General features: G+C 42.2%; 1 protein-coding gene across 1 annotated transcript in view; it reads right to left on the reverse strand.

Annotated features, from left to right (window-relative positions):
• Window positions 1–23,247, reverse strand: part of SORT1 (sortilin 1) — a 666,378-nt gene that overhangs the window by 97,423 nt on the left and 545,708 nt on the right. Inside the window, exon 16 of the mRNA XM_078644756.1 lies at window positions 2,345–2,461. Within this exon, the coding sequence (XP_078500882.1) occupies window positions 2,345–2,461 (117 nt within the window). The remainder of the gene's footprint in view (window positions 1–2,344; window positions 2,462–23,247) is intronic.

Here is a 23,247-nt window from a genome sequence, read left to right on the forward strand (position 1 = left end):
TTTAGCCAGTGGATTATGTATGCCTGGTGACACTTTCATAAGACAAGCAAGACAAAAACTTAATTATCTAAACCTACGCCTTGAAGAGCTGGCTGGTATTTCACTGCCTGTCGGTACCAGTCAAGCGCGTCACGCCGATGAGCTCAGGTCCATCACACAGGAGTAACATATACTCCATTTAAGATGAATTCGCTGATGGGTGCAGTGTAACCTTCTATATTACTATGCCAATTTCAATATGAAGTAAGTGTATGCCTGGTGATAAAAGTCTGCCAACTTTTCAGCCAAAGCACTGTATGTATGTATGTATGTGTCTTGTAAAGCGCACTGCTGCCCTGAGGCGTCGTGGCGCTGTAGACCGCTGGGGAACTCGTCCTGGCTATCCCTGTGAGATGGTCCCTACTGGGTATCTCCAAGGTGAAACCAGGCATCCCCGGCGAATGTGGGGGGCCGTTGTAGAGATGAGGCAAGCTAATGCCCAGAGTTGGCCGGCACCTGACGGAGGAGGACGTCGTATTGCAAGCTGAAGTAGGAACCAGGGGATGCTCTAAACTTACTTTATCAAGAGTGCCCAAGTAGGAGGATTGAAACATATCTTACTACAACAAGCAAACAATAATAGATAGACAGAACTGTCATTCCATGCTTAAAACCCTGGTTCCAGCATTTATTGGACTATCATCCTTTCTTTGATGAAACTTGCATGCACAATTTCGAAATTTCTTTCAATTCACCGCCTTTTAACAAGAACGGCTCTGCCACAACAGATTCCTCCATTGAGAATTGTTTGTCAAACAGGATGCCCCTTTCATTACAATAGAACGTCACGGACATATCTACGCGCACAATCACCACGGGTTAAGACCTAAGAATATCACCTTATGATCAATTTTGCCCTGAAGAAGTCCCAAGAGGACGAAACGCGTCGGCTGTAGCTCCTGTATATACCTGTCACTTTCAACAGAACTGAATAAAAGAATTCTTAAAGAACACAAGTAATATCTGATGTGATTTTTGTTGTTAACTCTATCAAAGTTAACATCTTCTGCAAACATTGAAGTGGTGCACCTTGACCTTGTGTAAAATATTTCATAGTTCATGTTTTGAACCGACACTGTTACGGTGGGTGTTTTTTGAAGTGTGCACACACATTGTCCCATGTATTATAGTGTGGGTCTAAAGTAATTTTGGGAGAATACTTGACTAGGTGCTGTTCTGTTGGGAATCCTCCACCGTTGCCCTTTTTCTAAACTAATGCCCAGAGTTGCCGAGTGTGATCCCTGGTTAGAGTAGGCACCGAGGCGAGAATTATCGAGTCCGCTGACCCTGGTCCACGACCCTGCCGCGTCGGGAATTGAACCCTGGTCCCGGGCCGTTCTCTGCTTTCGGGTCTGCCGCCTCTAACCAGTGAGCCACACCACTCTACTTACTGACCTCTACAGGCCAATAATTACAGACCATAAAACTGTTGGAGCAAGTCTTCTGCAAAACTTTGAGTGTATTAGCTGAGCGAGCTATGCAAATAAAAATTAATTTACATTATGTACTTGTATTGAGGTGATTAGGGTGCTTCTAGGCAGCTATCAAAACCAGCATACCAACATTCGGTCCAGCCCTGCTGCTCAGACCTGTCCCATTCACGCTAAGTCCATTAAGAAAGAGCACAGAGGCAAGTGCACAATTAACTGCAGGTTTTGACTCAGACTCCACGCAGAGGAGCCAGGCGGCTGGGCCTGCAGTCATGATAAGTGGTTACACTGATCACCTGGAAGTAGAAGTCCCCGGATGGAAAGGCTGTACGCCATCTGGGGTGGCATCTGCTTCTTCTGTGCACAGGCAATTCTGTACTTTTCATAAGCACTTCTAGGAAGGTTGTAGAGCATCAAAGTGTTTTCTAGACCATTACATTTCGAAATTTGTCAAATGAATGTCATTTACGCACAGAAAGTGGCATTCAAACAGTCACAATGAAGCGGACTTCAAACATGGAAAGTAAACGGAAAACAACAGTGTAAGATTAAGTATTCCAGGTACAGGTTTTGACATCTTTGTTTTTTTGAAAGATGCTGCATACAAACGTGTGCTTGTTGTGGCTGAATCAGTGTGAACTGCTCCACGCATGTCTCCTCAAGAGGGGAAGATCTGACCCGGACAACTGTCAGACACCACATAGTCAGCTTTGGCTTAGCCTGTCCAGTCAGCTGTAAAAGCACATCCTGGAGAGTGAACTAGTTCCTGCATCCCCAGGGAACAAGATCTTAAAAATGAGAGAACCAAAGGAAAACAGCAAGAACAGTAAGCATGCATGAATTTCAGAAAAAGCAAGCAGAAGAGATTTCTTTACCCCTTGGTTATCAGAAGCTCTTCTCGACCAAAGAGGCAGAACTCCAAATCGTGACCTTTAAGCTCCGGTTGCTCGATGCACTCAGACTGGTTCTCCACACGGAAAAAGCCAAAATCACTGAAAGCACAAAATATCAACCACTGAATGGCCTTCTCCATAAACATAACCCTAGCGAGTGCAAGATACATAGAACTAACAACAAATCCCAGCATGGCCTGATCTTCCCACAGTCCTGCATGATCGAGACTAATGTCCACATGGTAAGGGAGTACTGACAGGACCAAAAGGAGGTAGGGTTTTCTGGTCTTGCACATAGAAAGAAGGGTGACAGACTCAAGAGCAAGACAACTGGGAGTGGTGCACACTCTGCAAAGAGAAACGAGGGTGCAAAAAGAAGAAAAAGCTACATGCCTTTGCAAAAGGTGCTTCTGGCGGATACTATACCTTCATGCAGATTCTTCTCCTTATGAATATTTTCAAGGCATCAGACTGGATATGCAAACATGCCCCCCCACACCCCCCCCAGCATTAGCTCTCGGATTGGGCCAGGTAGTGAAAATGACTTAATCGTACCATTGTCAACCCCAGGTACGACATCAATACATAGGTAAATATATATTATATAGAGATATCTCTATATTTCTCTATTTAGCTCTTTACCTCCAGTAAGTGCCACAGAGCTGCATTGCAGAGAGGTGGTCAGAGGTCATGCCCCTTTTTACACCTCTCTGCAACGCAGCCCTGTGGCTCTTACTGGAGGTACCTAGTGGGCTAGTTGGCCCCCAGGCACCCTCAGGATTCAAGGGGATTTAATCCCCTAACTTAAAACATGCGACAGAGCACGTTTGCACACTTGTCACATCAGGCCCCGCCCCCTGCCTTCACCACTGTGCAACGCGCCCCACGGCGTGTTTTAAGCTGGGGGATTAAGTTCCCTTGAATTCTGAGGGTCCCTGGGGTCCAACTAGCCCAGCAGGTAACTCCAGTAAGCGCAACAGAGTTGCATTTCAGAGAGGTGTAAAAAGGGGCGTGGCCTCGGACCACCTCTCTGCAAAGCAGCTCTGTGGCGCTTACTGGAGGTAACTGGTGAGCTAGTTGGCACCCAGGGACCCTCAGGATTCAAGGGGACTTAATCCCCCCAACTTACAACGTGCTAGGGGGTGCGTTTGCACAGTGGTGCAGGGAGGGGGCGGGCCTGATATAAGAAGTTAGCAATCTTGCTGCCTGGGACTTACTGGTGGTAATAAAAGGGGTAGTTGCCCCCCCCCCCCCCCCCCCAAGGATGACCTTGGGGGCTAACTACTCCTCCTGTTACCTCCAGTAAATCCCACACAGTGGGATTGCTAAGAGTTGTTTCGGAGGCCACGCTCACCTTTCTCCACCACTCTGGAAATGCAACTGCTATGTTATAGGTAGAAATTAGCATTTAAAAGACCTTTGAATTCACTGAAAAAAAACATAGGTTTCATGCACGTTATAGTTAGTTGGACATTTCACTCGTACAAAACCATAGAAATTCGGCTGTTATAGTTATTCCAGTTAACTATAACTCGCGCCCCCCGCAATGCACTGCTGATGACGTCACATATTACATCATTCATGACATCTCAAATGACATCACTGATGACATCTCCAATGACCTCACTGATGACATCATCCACATGAAAATCTGATGCACCTCCTCACACTCTAATATGACCTTTGACACACCAACTGTAAAATACAGACTACCATTTTTGAAACCATCGACACACCAATACCAGCTCCTACATACACACTCACTGATTCATAGGTTTACACACACACACATCCACTCATTCACCCATACAATCACTCATACATGCAGTCATTCGTCAATACAACACTATCATATGCACTCATACACCTATACAGACACCCACACACTGCCACTCATCCATGGAATTACCACACACCTAGACAGTCATGCAAAGAATCAATCACACTCCCATTTACTCACCTATACAGTTATACACACAGCACCTCACTTATTCAAACAGATATTGACGCATACTTACTTTCCTATAAAATCACTGATACAAGTACACCCTCATTCATACAGCCACTCTCACAATCACTGACTCTCACGTATAGACATTTATATACTCCAACTCTCATATACACTGCCTTTTACATATGTAGTTACTTGGACATGTACCACTGAGACATTCATTCACTCACCAACACACCCAAAAATCACACACACACACACCCATACAGCTGTTTCCACATGCACTCTTGAATCCATACACCAAGTGAATCAACCACTCACACATCTATGCAGAGTCACACACCTCCCACCCACACACTTGGTCTCACATACAAATGCTCAGGCAACCAATCAATAACCCATATACACACTCATGTAGCTACTGACCGACCCATGCAGCAGCTTACACAACACACAGACTGATACAGACATTCACACAGTTTAGTCACTAACCCATGCATTCAGTAAGTCACATTTAATCACTCACTTATACAGTCAGTCATGCACATACTAAATCCTCCATCCAGACAATTATACACCAACTCATTCTTCAATACACCTTGGCATATATATGTAAAACATATTTAAACTTTATAGAAACACACAGTCGCTGGATGATGTCATCAGCGATGTCACTGACCAGGTCATGAGTGATGTAATATGTGGCGTCATCAACAGTGCATTGCGGGGGAGCGAGTTCTAGTTAGCTGAACTAACTATAACGGCCGAATTTCTATGGTTTTGTACGAGTGAAATGTCCAACTAACTATAAAGTCCCTGAAATCTATGTTTTTTTCAGTTTGTTTATATTTATATTTATTAGCTTATATAGCGCATGAATCACCCCCTGAGAGGTATCTCGACACATGCGGATTTGCAAAAGAAGTTGTGGCGGTGGACTGATCTAAAAAGGGCGGTTTTCAGAGCCTTTCTGAATTTCAAAAGGTCAGGGCATTGTCTTAAGGCCAATGGAAGTTGGTTCCATAGGAAGGTCTCGTCCAAGGAGGGGAACTAAGGGCTTTTAAATTATTTATTACTCAGGTCCAGCATACATGCCCAATTGTAAGTGTAAACAGAAGTAGTATGCATTCCTAACACGTAGTGCAGGTAATGGTATGTGATCGTAGGGTTTAAAAAGTATGTGTACACTCAATGAGCAGGAGAAGAGTTTCCTCCTTACGGAAAAAGACCCTCACACACCCAGCAGGCTGGGTGTCTTGCTTCATCATTGGGCCTGCTCCTGATCGGGTCGGCGCTGATGGGGCCTTCTTGGCGGAGATCTTTATTCCTAATGCCGTTGGATGCAGTGCGTGTGAGGGTCCTAAAAAATAGTGTAGGGGACGATGATGTGTAGGGATGTGTGATTAAAACAGGGAATAGTGGTCCACTCAGAACAATTTTAATGAGTTGTGGTCTTTACCCTGACTAAAACCAAAAAAGGCGCATACTTTCACTCTAAGGTATGTGAGGAAATATGCTAGTGAAATAGGTCAACATGTTTCTTGCCGGTTATCTATTAATGGCAATTCTTCAGGACCAAAATTATATCTACCTACACTTTTTGGTGGTGGTCAGGAACTAAGTGAAGTGTAAAAAAGACCACCCATACAGCACCCTAAAAATTGGTACCTGTAGATCTATACCAAAACCCGCAACAAAAACACAATATGACAACATTATAATATCAAATCAAAGTCTTTACAATGTGTTGCGTGCACCATTAAACATCAATGGTGCCTCAAATGCTTGCAGAACACAGGTGAGCTGTGACATGCATCATCTGTGATCTGGGTATGATAAAAACATAAAAGGCAGCATGAAAGGCTGCGATAAAAGAAATCGCCAAGGTCACCAATTAGTTGGTGGCATGGTTGTTGAACTCACCCTAATCGGGTCAAAGGCTAACAGCATTGTGTACCGACAGGGCCAGACACTAAGGTGTAGTGTCCTAGTGAACAAGAAAAGACAGCGTTTGAACACCAGGTCCCAGATCTGATGCTCAGTTGGCAGCGCTAGGACCAGGGTCCAGCGCATGGAGCCCCTAGCCTGTGTCTCAACGTGGTGTGTGTTAGTGTCAGAGAGATACTTCGAGTAAATATACTGTTATGGCAAGCATGTTGATAGCGTCGAGCAACCCCCACAGGCGCCGGCCAGTTGTACCCCCAATACCAACCGAGGTCAGTATCAGAAAAACTCCCAGCGTACACCGCATTGGGCAGCTCCCGCACCCCCATCTACTAATCCGTGCAGTGTTATACACAACATCAGCACACAGAGCATTGCTCCAAAGTCCAAGAGTGAATAATTAAAAAGCTGATTCTAGATCCCACAAACAGTGGCAATCAGTCCGATGCGCTGGGTCAAGCTCTCGCTAAGCAAAATCACCACGGACCTGGCTGCAATTATCCGCGGAGGTGTAGGAGTCAGTCAGGACCGCCTCAACACTTCCCATGTACCGAGGGCCACAGGAGAGTAGCATGTGCTCCCAATTACTTACAGTTTGCCGTGAAGAACCAGCAGTATTCCTACCCCTCGCTCTACCGGTCTGGGTTACTCAGAGTGAGTAGAGGCTCGTACAATTATACCCGGCCGGTCGAGTAGAGGGGGCGGTACTTACGGAAGGAACTGTACGCGGGGCTGGAACGCTAACCCCGTCCCACGGGCGCCATGTTGGACAGGCCCTGGGTGATAGCGATAACACCGCCTGAGACAGCCACATGCGGGGTTTCCAGGTTACAGAGTCTAAGTTAAATAAAACATCAATAACTCGGGATGATCTGTTATCATATAGGTAGCATAAGCAAGATTGCGAGAGACTCTGGAAAACTGGATGTCAAGTTGGGTCATGACCAAAAAGTAAAATGTCCATGATTGGGTGCCCGTGCTGATAACAGTGTAGGGGGACATCCCATTGAGGGAAATGGATCTGGTGACATTAGGGTGAGGATGTTCTGTCAGCTCAATGAATATGTTTAATTGAGGAGACTCCAAGGGATATCTTCATTTAACCCGCCATTGTCAATGGCTAATCGCAGGACCCAACGTTGTTCAAGGCCGAACAGCAACTTCTTTGGCATGACCTGGTGTGTTTCAAGTATGCCCCACTGAAATGAGTCTGGGGCGTGCCGTGCCTGATGGAAGTGTGCAGTCATTTTAGTGTTGGTTTTGTGGCCTCTGAAGTTACTTCTATGTTCCATCATTCGGGCTTTGACCTGCCTTGTGGTCATCCTTATGTATAGGAGTCCGCATGGGCAACTCAGACACTGTTTGACGATCTGCAATTGGTGTGTGTCATGATTTTCCAGGTGACTCCGTTGGGGAACGTCAACTCTTTAATGATCTTGGTCTGGGGGCACACTGAGCAGGAGCCACAGGGGTAATGTCCCTTAATAGGTGGAAGATCTCATAATGTTCTCTGTGAACTGTTGTGTTGCTTATTAGGTCGCATGAGTACAAGCAGATCTTTACAGTTGCTTGTCCGTTTGAATGCAAACCTTGGTGTTGGAAAGCTGAGGGTCCCTGTATTGAGAATGTCCCAATGTTTCTGAATGATGTTTCTAATTGAAAGTGGTTACACATGTGATTGCGCGGTCTGGCTCTATGGTCACGTTTTCCAGCAGGCTTCCACAGTTGTTATGTCTTGGTCATTTTCGAGCGAGGGCAACCACTAGTTTAGGGTCCTCACGCTTGACAAGATCTCTCATCAGGGTGCTCAACTCTCTCTGGTAGTCTACCGTTGTACTGCAATTTCTTCTAATACGAAGGAATTGCCCGAAGGGTAAATTCTGTCTCAAAGCCCTTGGATGAGGACTAGTAAATAGCAAGATGCTATACTTGTCGGTGGGTTTCCGATATAGACTAGTAGTGATCCTGTCTCCATCTGGTTTAATCAGTAGGTCAAGGAAAGGGATCTCGGTCTCTGAAATCGTGTGGGTAATTTTCAGGAATCGATTCAATGTATTGATCCATGCACAGAACTCCTCACATTTAGCGCGTTCTCCTTTCCATAGGATCAAAATGTACACTTCCATGTGAAAGGTGCCATTGTATGAAAAGGTCTTTCCTCCTGTTCGTGTTTTTTTATCCTTGGGATTTTAAGCAGGGATTTCGACCGTGAACGCAGGTCCCTTTGGGGGATATATTGATGGAGCCTCTCCACCAAATTGGAGGGTCCTTTTCCCCATATTGCCTTGTGTGTCAGGCAACAGATCCTAAACTTCACCTGTTTCCACAAAGGTAACCAATTTAGTTGTTGTAGGCGAGGAAGCGACACTGATCTGTAAGGTGCATTTAAAACTAAACGTGCTGCAGTGTTTTGTACCACCTGAAGGTGATTTAGAGCGGACTCGTTCTCGGCAATCAGTAAAGCATTACAATAATCTAGTTTACTCAGCACCAGAGTCTTAATAAGAGTCTTTTGCAGGGGGTCAGGGAGATAGGGGAAAGATCTTCTCAAAAGGCCAAACGTATGAAAGCATGTGCCAACAGTGTGGGCTATATGCTCTTTCATTGTTAGAGTTTGATCAAGACGCACCCCTACATTATTTGCTGTTGTTTTTGGGGCTGGAACAGTTCCCAACTCTTTGGGCCACCAGCTTGGTGCCCATAATAGCGGGCCTCTCCAAAAAGCATAATTTCCGTCTTTCCGGCATTCAGTTGTAAAAGGTTATTTCTCATCCATTGTGAGACGGCCAGCATGCCGGAAGAGAAGGAGGCTTGAGCTGTCTGGGATGACTTGTTAAAGGAGAAGATAAGTTGGGTGTCTTCAGCATAGGATATCGGCCACACCCGTAGTTCCTTAAAAGTGCGGCCAAGGGGGCAATGTAGATGTTGAACATAGTTGGGCTTAAACATGAGCCTTGAGGCACCCCCTTGGTTAGCTCTTTCGTCTTGGACCGATATAGGTCCAGATTGATAGTCTGGGTGCGATCAGAAAGAAAGCTAATCATCCATTGTAGTGCCACTCGCCCAATTCCTGCTTCCCTCATTATTCTGAGCAGAGATCTAAAAGCACCAGGAGGGTTGAATGGCCCTGATCTGACGCAAGCCTGATGTTGTCTGTTATGGCCACCAATGCAATTTCCGTACTGTAATTGGGGTGGAAGCCTGATTGAGATGGATCTAGGTAGCCGGCCGATTCGATATGGTCAGATAAGTGTTTGTTAACATGTTTTTACAGAACTTTGCTCAGATACGGTAAGAGTGAAATAGGGCGAACGTTTGAAAGTTCTTCCATGGAAGCTTTGGTGTTTTTCCGTATTGGAATGATCTGAGCAGCTTTCCATGTTAAAGGTAGGTGGCCTTCCTTCAGAAATAAGTTCAATAAGGAGCATATGAGATCAAATAGCAAATTGGCAAGAGGCTGAAATTCTTGCAGGTAAGACATCAAGAGGCGACCCTGACTTTACCTTGCACATTAACGTTGCAGTCTCTTCTCACAATAAGGGAGGAAAGGTCAGCAGTGTTTTTGGGCTGATGTTAAGGGGGGGTACTGATGTGGCATCTAACTGCGGAGAACTTGTCTTAGTGATTTTATTATAGATGGTGTCTATTTTCTGTATGAAGAAAGCACTAATTTCGTCACAGAAATTTTCTTCTAGTTCGCAGGCTTTGGGGCAGGTGAAAGCTTTCAAGATCTGGTACAAGGCTTTGTGGGTGTTATCCGCTTGGCTTAGTTGTTGGGTATGTGGGCTTTGGGGGTCCTGTTTTTGTGGTAAAGGGCGAGGGCAGACCTGTAATTCTCTTTAACAACTTCAAGATGGGTTCGTCGCCATCTTCTTTCTACGTTTCTGCAGTGGCTTTTATCCTTGTGAAGTTCAGGAGTAAACCACACTGCCTGGGACTGTCTGGCTGCTTTCGAGCAAGTTTTCAGAGGGGCAATCGAATCGATGGCAGCTAAGGCCATTTTGTTGAAGCGGGTTATGGTCTCTTCAATGTTACTTAGTTGAAAATACCTAGGAGGTGTGAAGGCCTGTGAGAAAGTCTCTGGGCTAATTTTATACCATTGTCTATATGGGTAGTGAGTGTGGGGGATAGGCATCTGGAGTTCTAGGGGTCCCTGTACTTGAAAATCGATAAGTGAATGGTCCGACCAGCACACTGGTTTTGGGGCTTCACATGTAAGAGAAGGCGAGTTAGAAAAGACAATGTCAAGAGTATGTCCTGCTGAGTGTGTAGGGCCATCATTAATTTTAGTGAGATTCAGTGTAGCTCGGTCTGCGAAAAAAGATGCTGTTTCAGCTATGTCAAGGCATTCACTATGTATGTTAAAGTTTCCGCAATAGGACCCGGTGGGCAATATACCAGCGCCCCTCTCCAGCTGTATTGTGATGATAGGCCCATCCTAAAAATCAGGATTTCGATCTGCGCATTACTGCTTTGTTCTAGGATTGTGATTTTCACTCTTTCATTGTAAATAATGGGGATCCCTCCCCCGATTTTAGTCTGCCTATCGAGTCTCTGGATCCCTGGAAAAATAAATAAATAAATATATAAATATATATATATATTTTCTGTCTTTTTGCCCCTCAGCTAACTTTGAGTACACACAGAGTAGAATTGACTTATTCCAATTCACATGCAAACTGAGGTTGAAAAAGTGGTTTGCTACCAAAGTTACCCAACAACAAACAGGATATCGAGATGAAACCAGCAGCATTCAGATAGGGGATGTTGATATCCCCACTTTGAGCCTGATTAACGAGAACATAAGTCTGGACCTGAACTTCAATAGGGGGTTTAGACCTAAGTCAATTTTCCTTCCTCAGATTGCCAATGAGGCGATTTATGTATTTGAGAAGGGGGTTGTGAATGAACTAGACAAATTGTCAAAAAACAAAATATGGGAAAACTAATTTAACCCAAGTGCAGATCGCAGCCATACAGAGCCTTAAGAATGATAATCAAATTGTTATTAAAAAGTCTGATAAGAGGGGCAAAATCGTGGTACTCTCCAGAGAAATGTACATTAATGAAGGCCTCACACAGCTGGGTGACACGAGCAGATATGAGAAAACCTCTAAATAGGTGTAAGAAGCAAGCAATAATAACAGCTTAGCGATTGGAAAGACCGAGGGTTACTAGAAATAGAAAAGCACAATTTTTTAAAATGTAAATACCCTAAGATACCAGCCCTGTACCTACTGCCGAAGCTACCTAAAAATCCCCCTGGAAGGCCTATTGTATCCTCCAGGGGTAGCTGCCTGGAGAACACGTCCAGGTACGTGGATTTTTTTCTACAGCCTTTAGTACTCCCCTCGTACTTTAAGGACTCAGGTGATTTTTTGCGCAAGAATAGAAGAAGTAGACTGGAATCCAGGCTGTTTATTGATGACATTAGATGTCAACAGCCTTTATACGAGTACCCACATGAAATGGAGATTAAGGCTTGTAGATATTTTCTGAGAAACAGATCTGTATCTTTTTTGTTTCACACAGATGATAAGTGATATGGTCAATACATGCCTAACGCAAAACCTCTTCTTGTTCACTGGTGCCATCTATCACCAAACCCTTGGAACGGGGATGGGCACTTGCTTCGCCTCCACTTTGCGAGACTGTACCTAGGCTGGTGGGAAGAGCAAGTGGTCAGACCCCTTCCCCAAAACCAAATGAGGGTTAAAACATGGGTACGGTATATAGATGAAATTTTTTGTATAAGGGAAGGCAATGAAGAAGAAGCTAGGGAAGTTGTGAACATACTGAACACAAATACCTTTAACCTCTCATTTACAAGTCACATTGAGAAAGATACAATTGACTTTCTTGACTTAAAAGTTAAGGTGGAATGACGGGCGGACGACAGCACTTTACAGGAATGAAACTGCTGGTAACAACATGTTGCACGCTCAGAGTTGTCATCCCAGCAGCCTCATTAACTCTATTCCCGTGGGTGAACTACTCCACGCCAAACGGAATTGTAGCAGAATAGAGATTTTGAAAGTCAAAAGATGGTAATGTGAGAGAGGTTCAAACAAAGAGGACATAGTAAGAAATGTGTAGACAATGCCCTTGAGGTAGTCAATAAAAGAGAGAAAGGTAAGTTACTTCTCGAGAAATCTAAGAAGGATGATTCGAAAGTGGCTGAGACAGCACGATTCATCACCAATTTTAACCAACAATCATGGGAAGTCAGGAAAGCACTTAGCAAGTTCTGGGATGTGTTAAAAACAGACAAGGATATGGCCAAAGGCATTCCGGATTATCCCCAGATAACATATCACACACCAAAATCATTAAAAGACATGGTATGCAAGACACTGATCCCTGCAGAAACCAAAAAGAACATGGTACAAGGATTTTACACATGCGGCAGGTGTAAGGCGTGTAAATCTAGCAATAATGTCAAGGAGCTCAAACTCTCCATACACTGCAAGCCATTTAAAATTCTTAAGTATTTCTCATGCCATATGGAGTATGCGGTGTATGCACTCAGATGCCCGTGTAACGAATATTACATAGGCGGCACGATCCATCCAGCAAAAAAACGGGTGCTAGAGCACCTAAGGGCTATAAAAAAACCTTGACAAACAGTACCCTGTAGCAAGGCATTTTGCCACCTACCATAAGAGCAACAACAGTCTCATCTCATTCTGTGTCCTTGATAATGTCCCGATTAAGGAAAGAGGGGGGGGGACAAAGTACAAGAGCTGAGAAGGTTAGAATCAAGATTGATCATTAAGTACCACACAATGGAACCTGATGGACATAACTGCGATGAGGCACTAGCTATACACCTCGGTTAGGAGTATTTAGTTGGTGTCTGCATTTTTAGCCTAGACCCTGATCTATGATAAGTCTAATGAAATACTGTTTTAAATGCCTGCAACGTTGCCTCCTTTGGTTTTAAATATCTTTGCAGTGTATGTTATGAGTCACAAATGAATGAGACACCTTCTCACGTTTATCTTTTATTCACTTTATAGTGCAGGTCCCTGGTGAGTCCATTAAGGAGAGTTTAAGGCAAGACTCTAGACCATAAGCAGAAATGGTGGAGAGACGAATGAGGATTAATCACTAAAGCATGATTGAGGACTTTACCCACTGGGGTTCAACTGGATTGCCCATTGTGCGTATGTTTGACTGTTGAATTAGCCCACTGGGGCTTAAGAAAGTAAGGGATTGATTTATTTTCAAATAATACCTAGGATATATTTCAGCCTTTGATACCAAGGAGAGTCAATGGTGTTTGGATGCGGGGCACCAGCGCTTGACTGAATTGTACATAATTTTTAGCAGTTTCCCTGCTGAATGACACGTTTAGAAATAGACGCGTGTTTGGATTTTGGCGCTAGCCCACTGGGGCTTAAAACAATGCATTGCATTTTGAAATATAAACAAGGACATTAAACAGCTTACGTCGTTTGAGGAAGTCAACACTGGTTGCGGTGCACCAGTGTATGTTTGTTTATTCTACTGTTTAATTTGTTTTCCCTTGACAAAAGTACACGTGTAAAATGCCAATTATAATGTGATTTGTGACAATACGATCCTACAAATCTTAAAGATGCACTGGTGTTAGTCTGCCTTCTAGCTCAGACTATGAACGCGAGTTCAAGGAGTCTGCCTTCTATGTTTACACAAATGGTGAGGTGTGTCACATGATATGTATAAAGACGTTTGAAATGCATACACTAGTACTCGTGAGCAAGGAGGTTTCCCTCCGAAACGCGTCGAGTGATTAGGCGTATATCTAAATAAATTCACGCTGATTTATTGCAAAAGTGGCCTGGACATGGCTCTATTTTATGTGCTGAGACGATTGTTGTGGATTACTGGGAGTCACGACCTCGTCTGGGCCCACCGCTGCAAGTGGCCGGGGTTTCTTTGCGAAACAAAGAGGTGGAGTATATATATATGTATATATATATATATATATATATATATATATATATATATATATATATATATATATATATATATATATATATATATATATATATTACCTACTGGCAGTCGCCAGTAGGTATATATAGTTAGGATTTTTTTGAAAAGGGATTTCTGAAAATTCTATGTTGAATAACTTTGGCGTTGATGGACGGAATTGGCTGAAATTGTCAGGAAAATGGCACATTTTGTTTCTGAGCGTCCCCTGAAAGTTTGGGGGGTTTCGTCAAGCGGGGGCCGAGAAAAAAGGGGGGTCCCAAAACGTGTTTTTAACATTGAGTTTTCCATAGGGCGGTTGGATTCACTTTTAGCTCGAACGGCTGAATGGATTTCCACAAAACTTGGCAAAATTGTAGGGACTGGTAGCCCGATGTGCCTTTGCTATGTCTCAAGATATATGCTCCAGTGGTTTTTACGAAAATTAACTTTGAAAAATATATATTGGGCTACATTGGGCTATATATATGTTAGAGCCCAAATGTAGCCCAATGTAGCCCAAAGATGGCCACCAGAGACAAAAAAAAACCAAATGTAGCCCAAATATCAGCCAGATGTAGCCCAACTATAGCCCAATGACAGAATGTCCCAGAGTGTTCTAAAGAACAACTAGAACGCTAACAGTCTTACTTATGACAAAAGTATGGCACACCTGAAGTCATCTTGATTGGAATAAAGTGGTCACACTTAATACATTTAATTTGAAAAGGAACAAAATGAGGGGTTTCATTTCGCCATAGAAATGTTTTATATATATATATATATATATATATAAAACCTACTGGCAGTCGCCAGTAGGTATATATAGTTAGGATTTTTTTGAATAGGGATTTCTGAAAATTCTATGTTGAATAACTTTGGCGTTGATGGACGGATTTGGCTGACATATTCAGGAAAATGGCACATTTTGTTTCTGAGCGTCCCCTGAAAGTGTGGGGGGGTTTCGTCAAGCGGGGGCCGAGAAAAAAGGGGGGTCCCAAAACGTGTTTTTAACATTGAGTTTTCCATAGGGTGGTTGGACTCACTTTTAGCTCGAACGGCTGAATGGATTTCTATGAAACTTGGCAAAATTGTAGAGACTGTTTGCCCGATGTGCCTTTGCTAGGTCTCAAGATATGTGCTCCAGTGGATTTTGAGAAATTAACGTTCAAAAAAATATATATATCTGTGACAGCGTCCCGGTTGTTGTGTTGTGTGGGTGATGTAAGTACCAACATGTAGGTACCAATGAAGAGTCTAAAATTCAATGTACACCGTCTCCTCTGTAGATATTTTGTATGTTCTAATATGGGTTATTTAAATGTAAAAGTGTGGAAAAGCACTTCATGCTTTAAAGCAATTGTATTTTTGAACTGATTGTTCTTTCCTCTTAGTCCTCCTCTTTGTTTTTTTTTCCCCAAACTCTTCTTAAGCATGATAGTTGATAAATTCGTTCCCTCAAAAAATTTATATACATAAAAAAATTATATTAAATACATATAAAATATATTTTTCCTTTAAAAGAAGAATACCATTTACAGCTTTTGATATTTGCTATTAAAAAACCATTGAAATTCACTGAAAAAAACACAGGTTATAGACCATATATAGTTAGGAATTAGCATTTACAAAACCTTGAAAATTCACTGAAAAAACCATAGGTTATAGACCATATATAGTTAGGAATTAGCATTTACAAAACCTTATTTTACTCACACAAAACCATTGAAATTCGCATATATAGTTAGTTGCACTAACTATATATCGCGCACCCGCAATCCACTGCTGATCATGTCACATATTACATCATTCATGACATGGTCAGTGACATCACTGATGACATCACTGATGACATCACTGATGACAACATCCAGTGACTGTATGTTTCTGTAAAGTTAAAATATATCTTACATATTGAAGAATGAGTGGATGTATAAGTGTCTGGATGAAGGATTTAGTAGGTGCATGACTGACTGTATGAGTGAGTGATTAAATGTGTCTCACTGAGTGCATGGGTTAGTGACTAAACTGTCTTAATTTGTGCATCATTATGTCTGTTGTTCTGTAAACTGCTGCATGTGTTGATCAGTAGCTATATGAGTAACTATATGGGTTATTGATTGGCTGCCCAAGTATTTGAATGGGAGACTGAGTGTGTGTGTGGGTGGCTGGGAGGTGTATGACTGTGCATAGATGTGTGAGCAGTTGATTCACTAGATGTATGGGTTCAAAAGTGCATGTGGAAACAGCTGTATGGGCGGTTGACTGTGTGCATGAGTGTATTGGTGAGTAAATGGATATCTCAGTGCTACATGTCAAAGTAAGTACATATGTAAAACACAGTACATGTGAGAGTTGACATATATAAATAACTGTGCATAAGAGCCAGTGAATGTGTGAGTGGCTGTATGGATCATTGTGAACTTGTATCAGGGATTGTATAAGAGAGTAAATATGTGTTAGTATATGTTTGAATAAGTAAGGTGTGTATAACTGTATAGTTGAGGAAATGGAGGTGTGATTGATTCTTTGCATGACTGACTAGGTGTGTGAGTAACTCCATGGATGAGTGACAGTCTGTGAGTGTCTGTTTACACTGAGTGTATCTAAGGTTATATTAGAGTCTGAAGAGGTTCATCGTATTATCACATGAATTATGTCATCAGTGATGTGATCAGTAATGTCATCAGTGATGTCATCAGTGATGTCATTTGAGAGGTCATCAGTGATGTCATCAGTGATGTCATTTGAGATGTCATCAGTGATGTCATCAGTGATGTCATCAGTGATGTCATCAGTGATGTCATCAGTGATGTCATCAGTGGTGTCACTGACCATGTCATGAATGATGTAATATGTGACATGATCAGCAGTGGATTGCGGGTGCGCGATATATAGTTAGTGCAACTAACTATATATGCGAATTTCAATGGTTTTGTGTGAGTAAAATAAGGTTTTGTAAATGCTAATTCCTAACTATATATGGTCTATAACCTATGGTTTTTTCAGTGAATTTTCAAGGTTTTGTAAATGCTAATTCCTAACTATGTATGGTGTATAACCTATGGTTTTTTCAGTGAAAATATATATATATATATATATATATATATATATATATATATATAGCGTGTTCCAAGGATTATTTATTTAATTCAATTCCAGCATGATGAATCAGGTATGGAACAGCAGCCCCTTGTTCCATACCGGATTCATCATGGTGGAATTGAATAAATAATCCTTGGAACACGCTATTGGATTTTTGGCGATTTTGTTTGGACTGGAGTGCATCGGCAGAAACAGGGCAACCTCTAACCCTGTGATGCACCGCTGTCACGGTGTCCTGGTGTTTTTTGGAGAAAGTGGAAACGAATATGAATATATATATATATATAGATATATATATATATATATATATCTATATATATATATATATATTCACTGAAAAAACCATAGGTTATAGACCATATATAGTTAGGAATTAGCATTTAAAAAACCTTATTTTACTCACACAAAACCATTGAAATTCCATATATAGTTAGTTGTACTAACTATATATCGCGCACCCGCAATCCACTGCTGATGATGTCACATATTACATCATTCATGACATGGTCAGTGACATCACTGATGACATCACTGATGACATCTCAAATGACATCACTGATGACATCACTGATGACATCTCAAATGACATCATTGATGACATCATGACACACCAATACCAGTTACTACATACGCACTCACTGATTCCTACGTCTACACACACATTCACTCATTCACCCATACAATCACTCATACATACAGTCACTCATTATTACAACACTATCATATGCACTCATACACCTATGCAGACACTCACACACTGCCACTCATCCATGGAGTTACTCACACACCTAGTCAGTCCTGTAAAGAATCAATCACACTTCCATTTCCTCATCTATACAGTTAAACACAGAACACCATACTTCAGTGACATCACTGATGACATCACTGATGACATCTCAAATGACATCACTGATGACATCTCAAATGACATCACTAATGACATCATGACACACCAATACCAGTTACTACATACGCACTCACTGATTCCTACGTCTACACACACATTCACTCATTCACCCATACAATCACTCATACATACAGTCACTCATTATTACAACACTATCATATGCACTCATACACCTAGTCAGTCCTGTGAAGAATCAATCACACTTCGATTTCCTCATCTATACAGTTAAACACAGAACACCATACTTTTCACACATATACTAACACATACTTACTCTCTTATACAATCACTGATACAAGTACACATTGATATGCACAGAGTCACACACCTCCCAGCCAGCCACACACACACTCAGTCTTCCATACATCCACTCATTCTTCAATATGTAAAACATATTTAAACTTTACAAAAACACACAGACACTAGATGATGTCATCAGTGATGTCATTTGAGATGTCATCAGTGATGTCATCAGTGATGTCATTTGAGATGTCATCAGTGATGTCACTGACCATGTCATGAATGATGTAATATGTGACATGATCAGCAGTGGATTGCGGGTGCGCGATATATAGTTAGTACAACTAACTATATATGGAATTTCAATGGTTTTGTGTGAGTAAAATAAGGTTTTTTAAATGCTAATTCCTAACTATATATGGTCTATAACCTATGGTTTTTTCAGTGAATTTTCAAGGTTTTGTAAATGCTAATTCCTAACTATATATGGTCTATAACCTATGGTTTTTTCAGTGAATTTCATAGGTTTTTTAATAGCAAATCTTTATAAAAATAATACATTTTAAATCTAATTTTATATTTTATAATTTTTTTATTTTTTTTTAATATTATTTTTAGTGCTCTCCCGGGGCGCGGACAGGTGAACGTACGGGTAAGCGCAATCTTGCGGCGCGCCCCAGGGCGCGTACTAATGCGCGTCCCGGAAGCGCTATTGCCGAGAACGAAAACAACATTGTGACGTATCGCGTAGCCGCCACGCATTGCGTCATAAGACACGTATCGCGTAGCCGCGAGATGCGTCTTATGACGCACCGCGTAAGCGCACCCGGAAGCGCATACGATCGCGCAACGTAAGCGCCCCGATGCGCTTACGATACACGCCCGGGACGCGCCCCGGGGCGCGTAGCGTAAGCGCGTCAAACCATGTGACTTTAAAATAACACTTTTCATTGGTTCAGAACTTTTTTTTTTCCAAATTGTGTGAAACCCACCCATTTCTCTCACTATTGCTTTGTACTTGGAGAGAGCAAGAGCTGTTGTGTCTACTCTATCTCCTACTTTTCTGATCTCCAGCAATGGCTGCAGTCATCCAGCAGTGATTCAGAGGGATTTTTAGATGAGGACCCTCCTCAGCAAAAGAAAAAAACCCATTTCATCTGGAAATTTTACGAAATCCCAGAAGGACAGAAAAAAGTCAACGCTCCCAAAGTAACATGCAAAATATGTGGGAGTAGTTTATCCAGAGGCAATCCTCTGAAAAAATATAGTTTTGGGAATGCTAATTTGATCCGGCATGTGAAAAGAAGACACCCTAACAACTTTGCCAGGGAGAGTGTCAGAGAGCTGGCACGGAATGTACCCACAGATGGCGGCAGCACCTCCACTGGTGGAGCAACACCTTCGGGACCACCCCGTGGAAGAATGGTCCTAACATTCAGCCGGTGTTTGCGGGCATCAAATTTTCGTGCACAGAGTGTGACGAACTGCTCTGCTATGGGGAGCAGAGTGTTGAACTGATTGCCCTAAAGAAACAGCAACACCGCTGCTCTTCCAGTCCCTAAATGTTCAAATTTTTTTGCTCCTGTTGAGCAGTTTTGGAATCCTTGTTTTTGTTTTTCCCTTGAAAAAAAATCCAAAAAATATATAAAATTGTTTTAAAAAGTCTAAAAAAATATAAAACAACAAAAACAAAAAAAATATATAAAACAACAAAATCAAAAAAAAAAGTTCTTTTCAGAACTACCTCCAATTTTTAAAAAGAAGATTTATTTTTTTAAAAGTCTGTCATTTTTAATCTCCATGGTACGCTCCCCCGTACGCTCCCCGGTGCGCGTACCGGGCGCTCACCCCCGCAAAAATCGATTTAAAAAAAAAAAAAAATTTCACCCGCGGGAGCCTTTTATGGCCCCCACATGAAACCTAGGGGGTCAGGGGGTGTGTACCCTGCCCCCTCTTGCTCATTTCCCCCTTTGATTTTTGCCACCTCTTGTGTCTCAATCCTACCGAGACACAAGATGGCGGCCGCTGCGGACTGTTTCGAATGTTTACAGACACCCGAGAACCAATCAGCTTGCCGTGCGCAAGTCGCGTTGCGCGCCTGGAGCGCTCCCCGGTACGCGTACGGAGGAGCGCTCCAGGCGCGGCTCTAGATATATATCTTTTTTTGAATGTTAATTTCTCAAAATCCACTGTAGCACATATATTGAGACCTACAAAAGGCACATCGGGCTACCAGTCCCTACAATTTTGCCAAGTTTCGTGCAAATCCATTCAGCCTATCGGGCTAAAAGTGAGGCCAACCGCCCTATGGAAAACTCAATGTTAAAAACACGTTTTGGGACCCCCCTTTTTTCTCGGCCCCCCCTTGACGAAACCCCCCCCAAATTTTCAGGGGCTGCTCAGAAACAAAATGTTCCATTTTCCTGAAAATTTCAGCCAATTCCGTCTACAAACGCCAAAGTTATTAGACATAGAATTTTCAAAAATCCCATAGGGAAAAAATCCTAACTATATATACCTACTGGCGACCGCCAGTAGGTAATGTATATAACCTACTGGTGGTCGCCAGTAGGTAGTTATAGTTAGGATTGGCTACCATAGGAAATCCGCAACATTCTATTGGGAATAACTCTGGCGCCGGTTGAGGAATTTGTGTGTAATTTTCCAAAGTTTTAGGCAGCCCCGCTCCGCTCCTTCCCAGGAAGTTTCGGGGGGATTCGTGAAGTTGGGGCTGAGAAAAAAGGGGGTGCCAAAACGTGTTTTCCCCATGGTAATTTCCATAGGACGGTCTGACAAGTCTACAGCCCGAACCGCTGGATGGAATTACGCCAAACTTGGCAAAATTGTAGTGACTGGTACGCAGATGTGCCTTTGCTATATTTGGTGGAAATTGCTCCAGTGTTTTTTTTTTAATTAACTTCAAAAACACATATATATCTATAGGCGCGCTCCGGGAGTGCGTGAGCGGAAAGCTGATTGGCTGTCGGGTGTCTGTCAACATTCTAAACAGTCCGGAGAGTCCGCCATCTTGTGTCTCGGTAGAATCGAGACACAAGAGGTGAAAAAGAAAGGGGGAAATAATTAAACGGGGCAGGGTAGACAGCCCCTGACCCCCTAGGTTTTCTGAGGGGGGCCTAGAAGGACCATGAAGGGCAAAAAAACTTTTTTTTTGTTGTAATTTTCGCGGGGTAAGCGCTGGGTGAGTTCCCAGGTGCGGTCTCCGGTACGCGCACCCTGAGCGCACCACGGGGAAAAACAGTGTAAAAAAATAGAGTAAAAAAATAAAGTAGAGTGTTTAGAGGTAAGTTAGCTCTGAAAAGAGCTGTTGTGTTATGTGGGTGTTTTTTGTACCTACAAGTAGGTACCAATGCAGAGTCTTATATTCAAGAGGAAAACTCTATTCCCCTCATCTGTAAAATGCACACCATCTCTCCTATACATGCCTTGCATGTTGTAACGCAAGTTGTTGTGGTAAATGGAACCCATACCATAGTCTCTGAGGAAAGCAGAAACAGTTTTATTTACATGTTTCCTTGCTTTCTCAATCTGTGGACAAAATTGGTGGGACCAGTTCCATTTTTGCCTCTGGTATATATTAGAAAATACCAAGGCAGTTTTTGGAAAAAGTGACATCAATTGGCCAAAGATGTCCTTTAAAAGCATTTCCAGACCTACCCCAGTCAAAGTGCCTAAGTCATTTCCACCACAGTGCAAAATTATAAGGTCAGGGTGTGGTAAATGCATAAAGGATTTTACCAATGGTATCAATTGGTGACTCCTCAATCCTCTCTGTCCAATTCATACAATGTCCACATTTGGTAAATCAAGGTTGTAAATACCTCTGTTAGCTGCGTAATTTTGACTCCAGTGGACATAGCTATGACCCACAAACTAGACTTTTGGCATTTTGAAGGTAGATTTGCTTCTAGTCAGATGAGTTGTGGAAATGAAATGGCAGTTTGATTATGAAAAAAAGTGGTTGAGAATCAGTGCAGTTGAATAACCAGAAATGATCGGAGTTTTCTTAAAAATCTCCACTGAAGATAAGGGTGCATGCTTTTTTTTTTTTAAAGAAGTCATTTCAATGGTTGAGAAAAAGTCATTTAAAGAAACATTGCATTTCATTAGCTAGTAGATTGAGAGGTCAAACAGCCTTGATGGATTCTTTTGCAACTTAGTATGATGAACTTGTGAACTGTGTCCTGGTTTAAGAGGGAGTTACCATGGTTACTTGGTGAATGAGCACTGGGGGATGGGTGAATGTTATGTGAGTTTCAAAGTCTTGAAATGTACAACCAATTAAAATGTGCAGTTTGGTTTTGAGTTTGTGTGGGAACAATTTTAATTGGTTAGGTACAAGAATATGGGTCTGAAATTAGAAAGAATCTATGCCATTATTCTCAGGCTCAAGTGAAGGAAGCATTATTCAGAGATTCTGCTTAAGAATATCTGTTGACTGTGACTGATTGTTTTACATCTTCCAAAGCATTTTTAAAGGTGAGTAATGATTCTTTTAAAAAAGATAGACAGCTTTAAGATTTTTGACAAGTATCACAGTGAGTGTCTGTGTGAATTAAGGAATTATATTTTTACCTTTTTCCATAATGTTAGCTGTGTGTTTATAAGGTAGACTTCTTTTTAAATAGTTTTTTATGCTTGGATTCAATGCAGGTTTAGAAATTGTGTAATGGTTTCATTGGACTTGTAAATATGCTCCTTTTTTTGAAGCGCCTTGTGCAACCTTTAACATGGGTGGAAACAGTGAATGTATGGAGAGGGATA

Source organism: Lissotriton helveticus, chromosome 5_1, assembly GCF_964261635.1.
Source record: "Lissotriton helveticus chromosome 5_1, aLisHel1.1, whole genome shotgun sequence".
In the NCBI taxonomy this organism is placed as follows: Eukaryota; Metazoa; Chordata; class Amphibia; order Caudata; family Salamandridae; genus Lissotriton; species Lissotriton helveticus.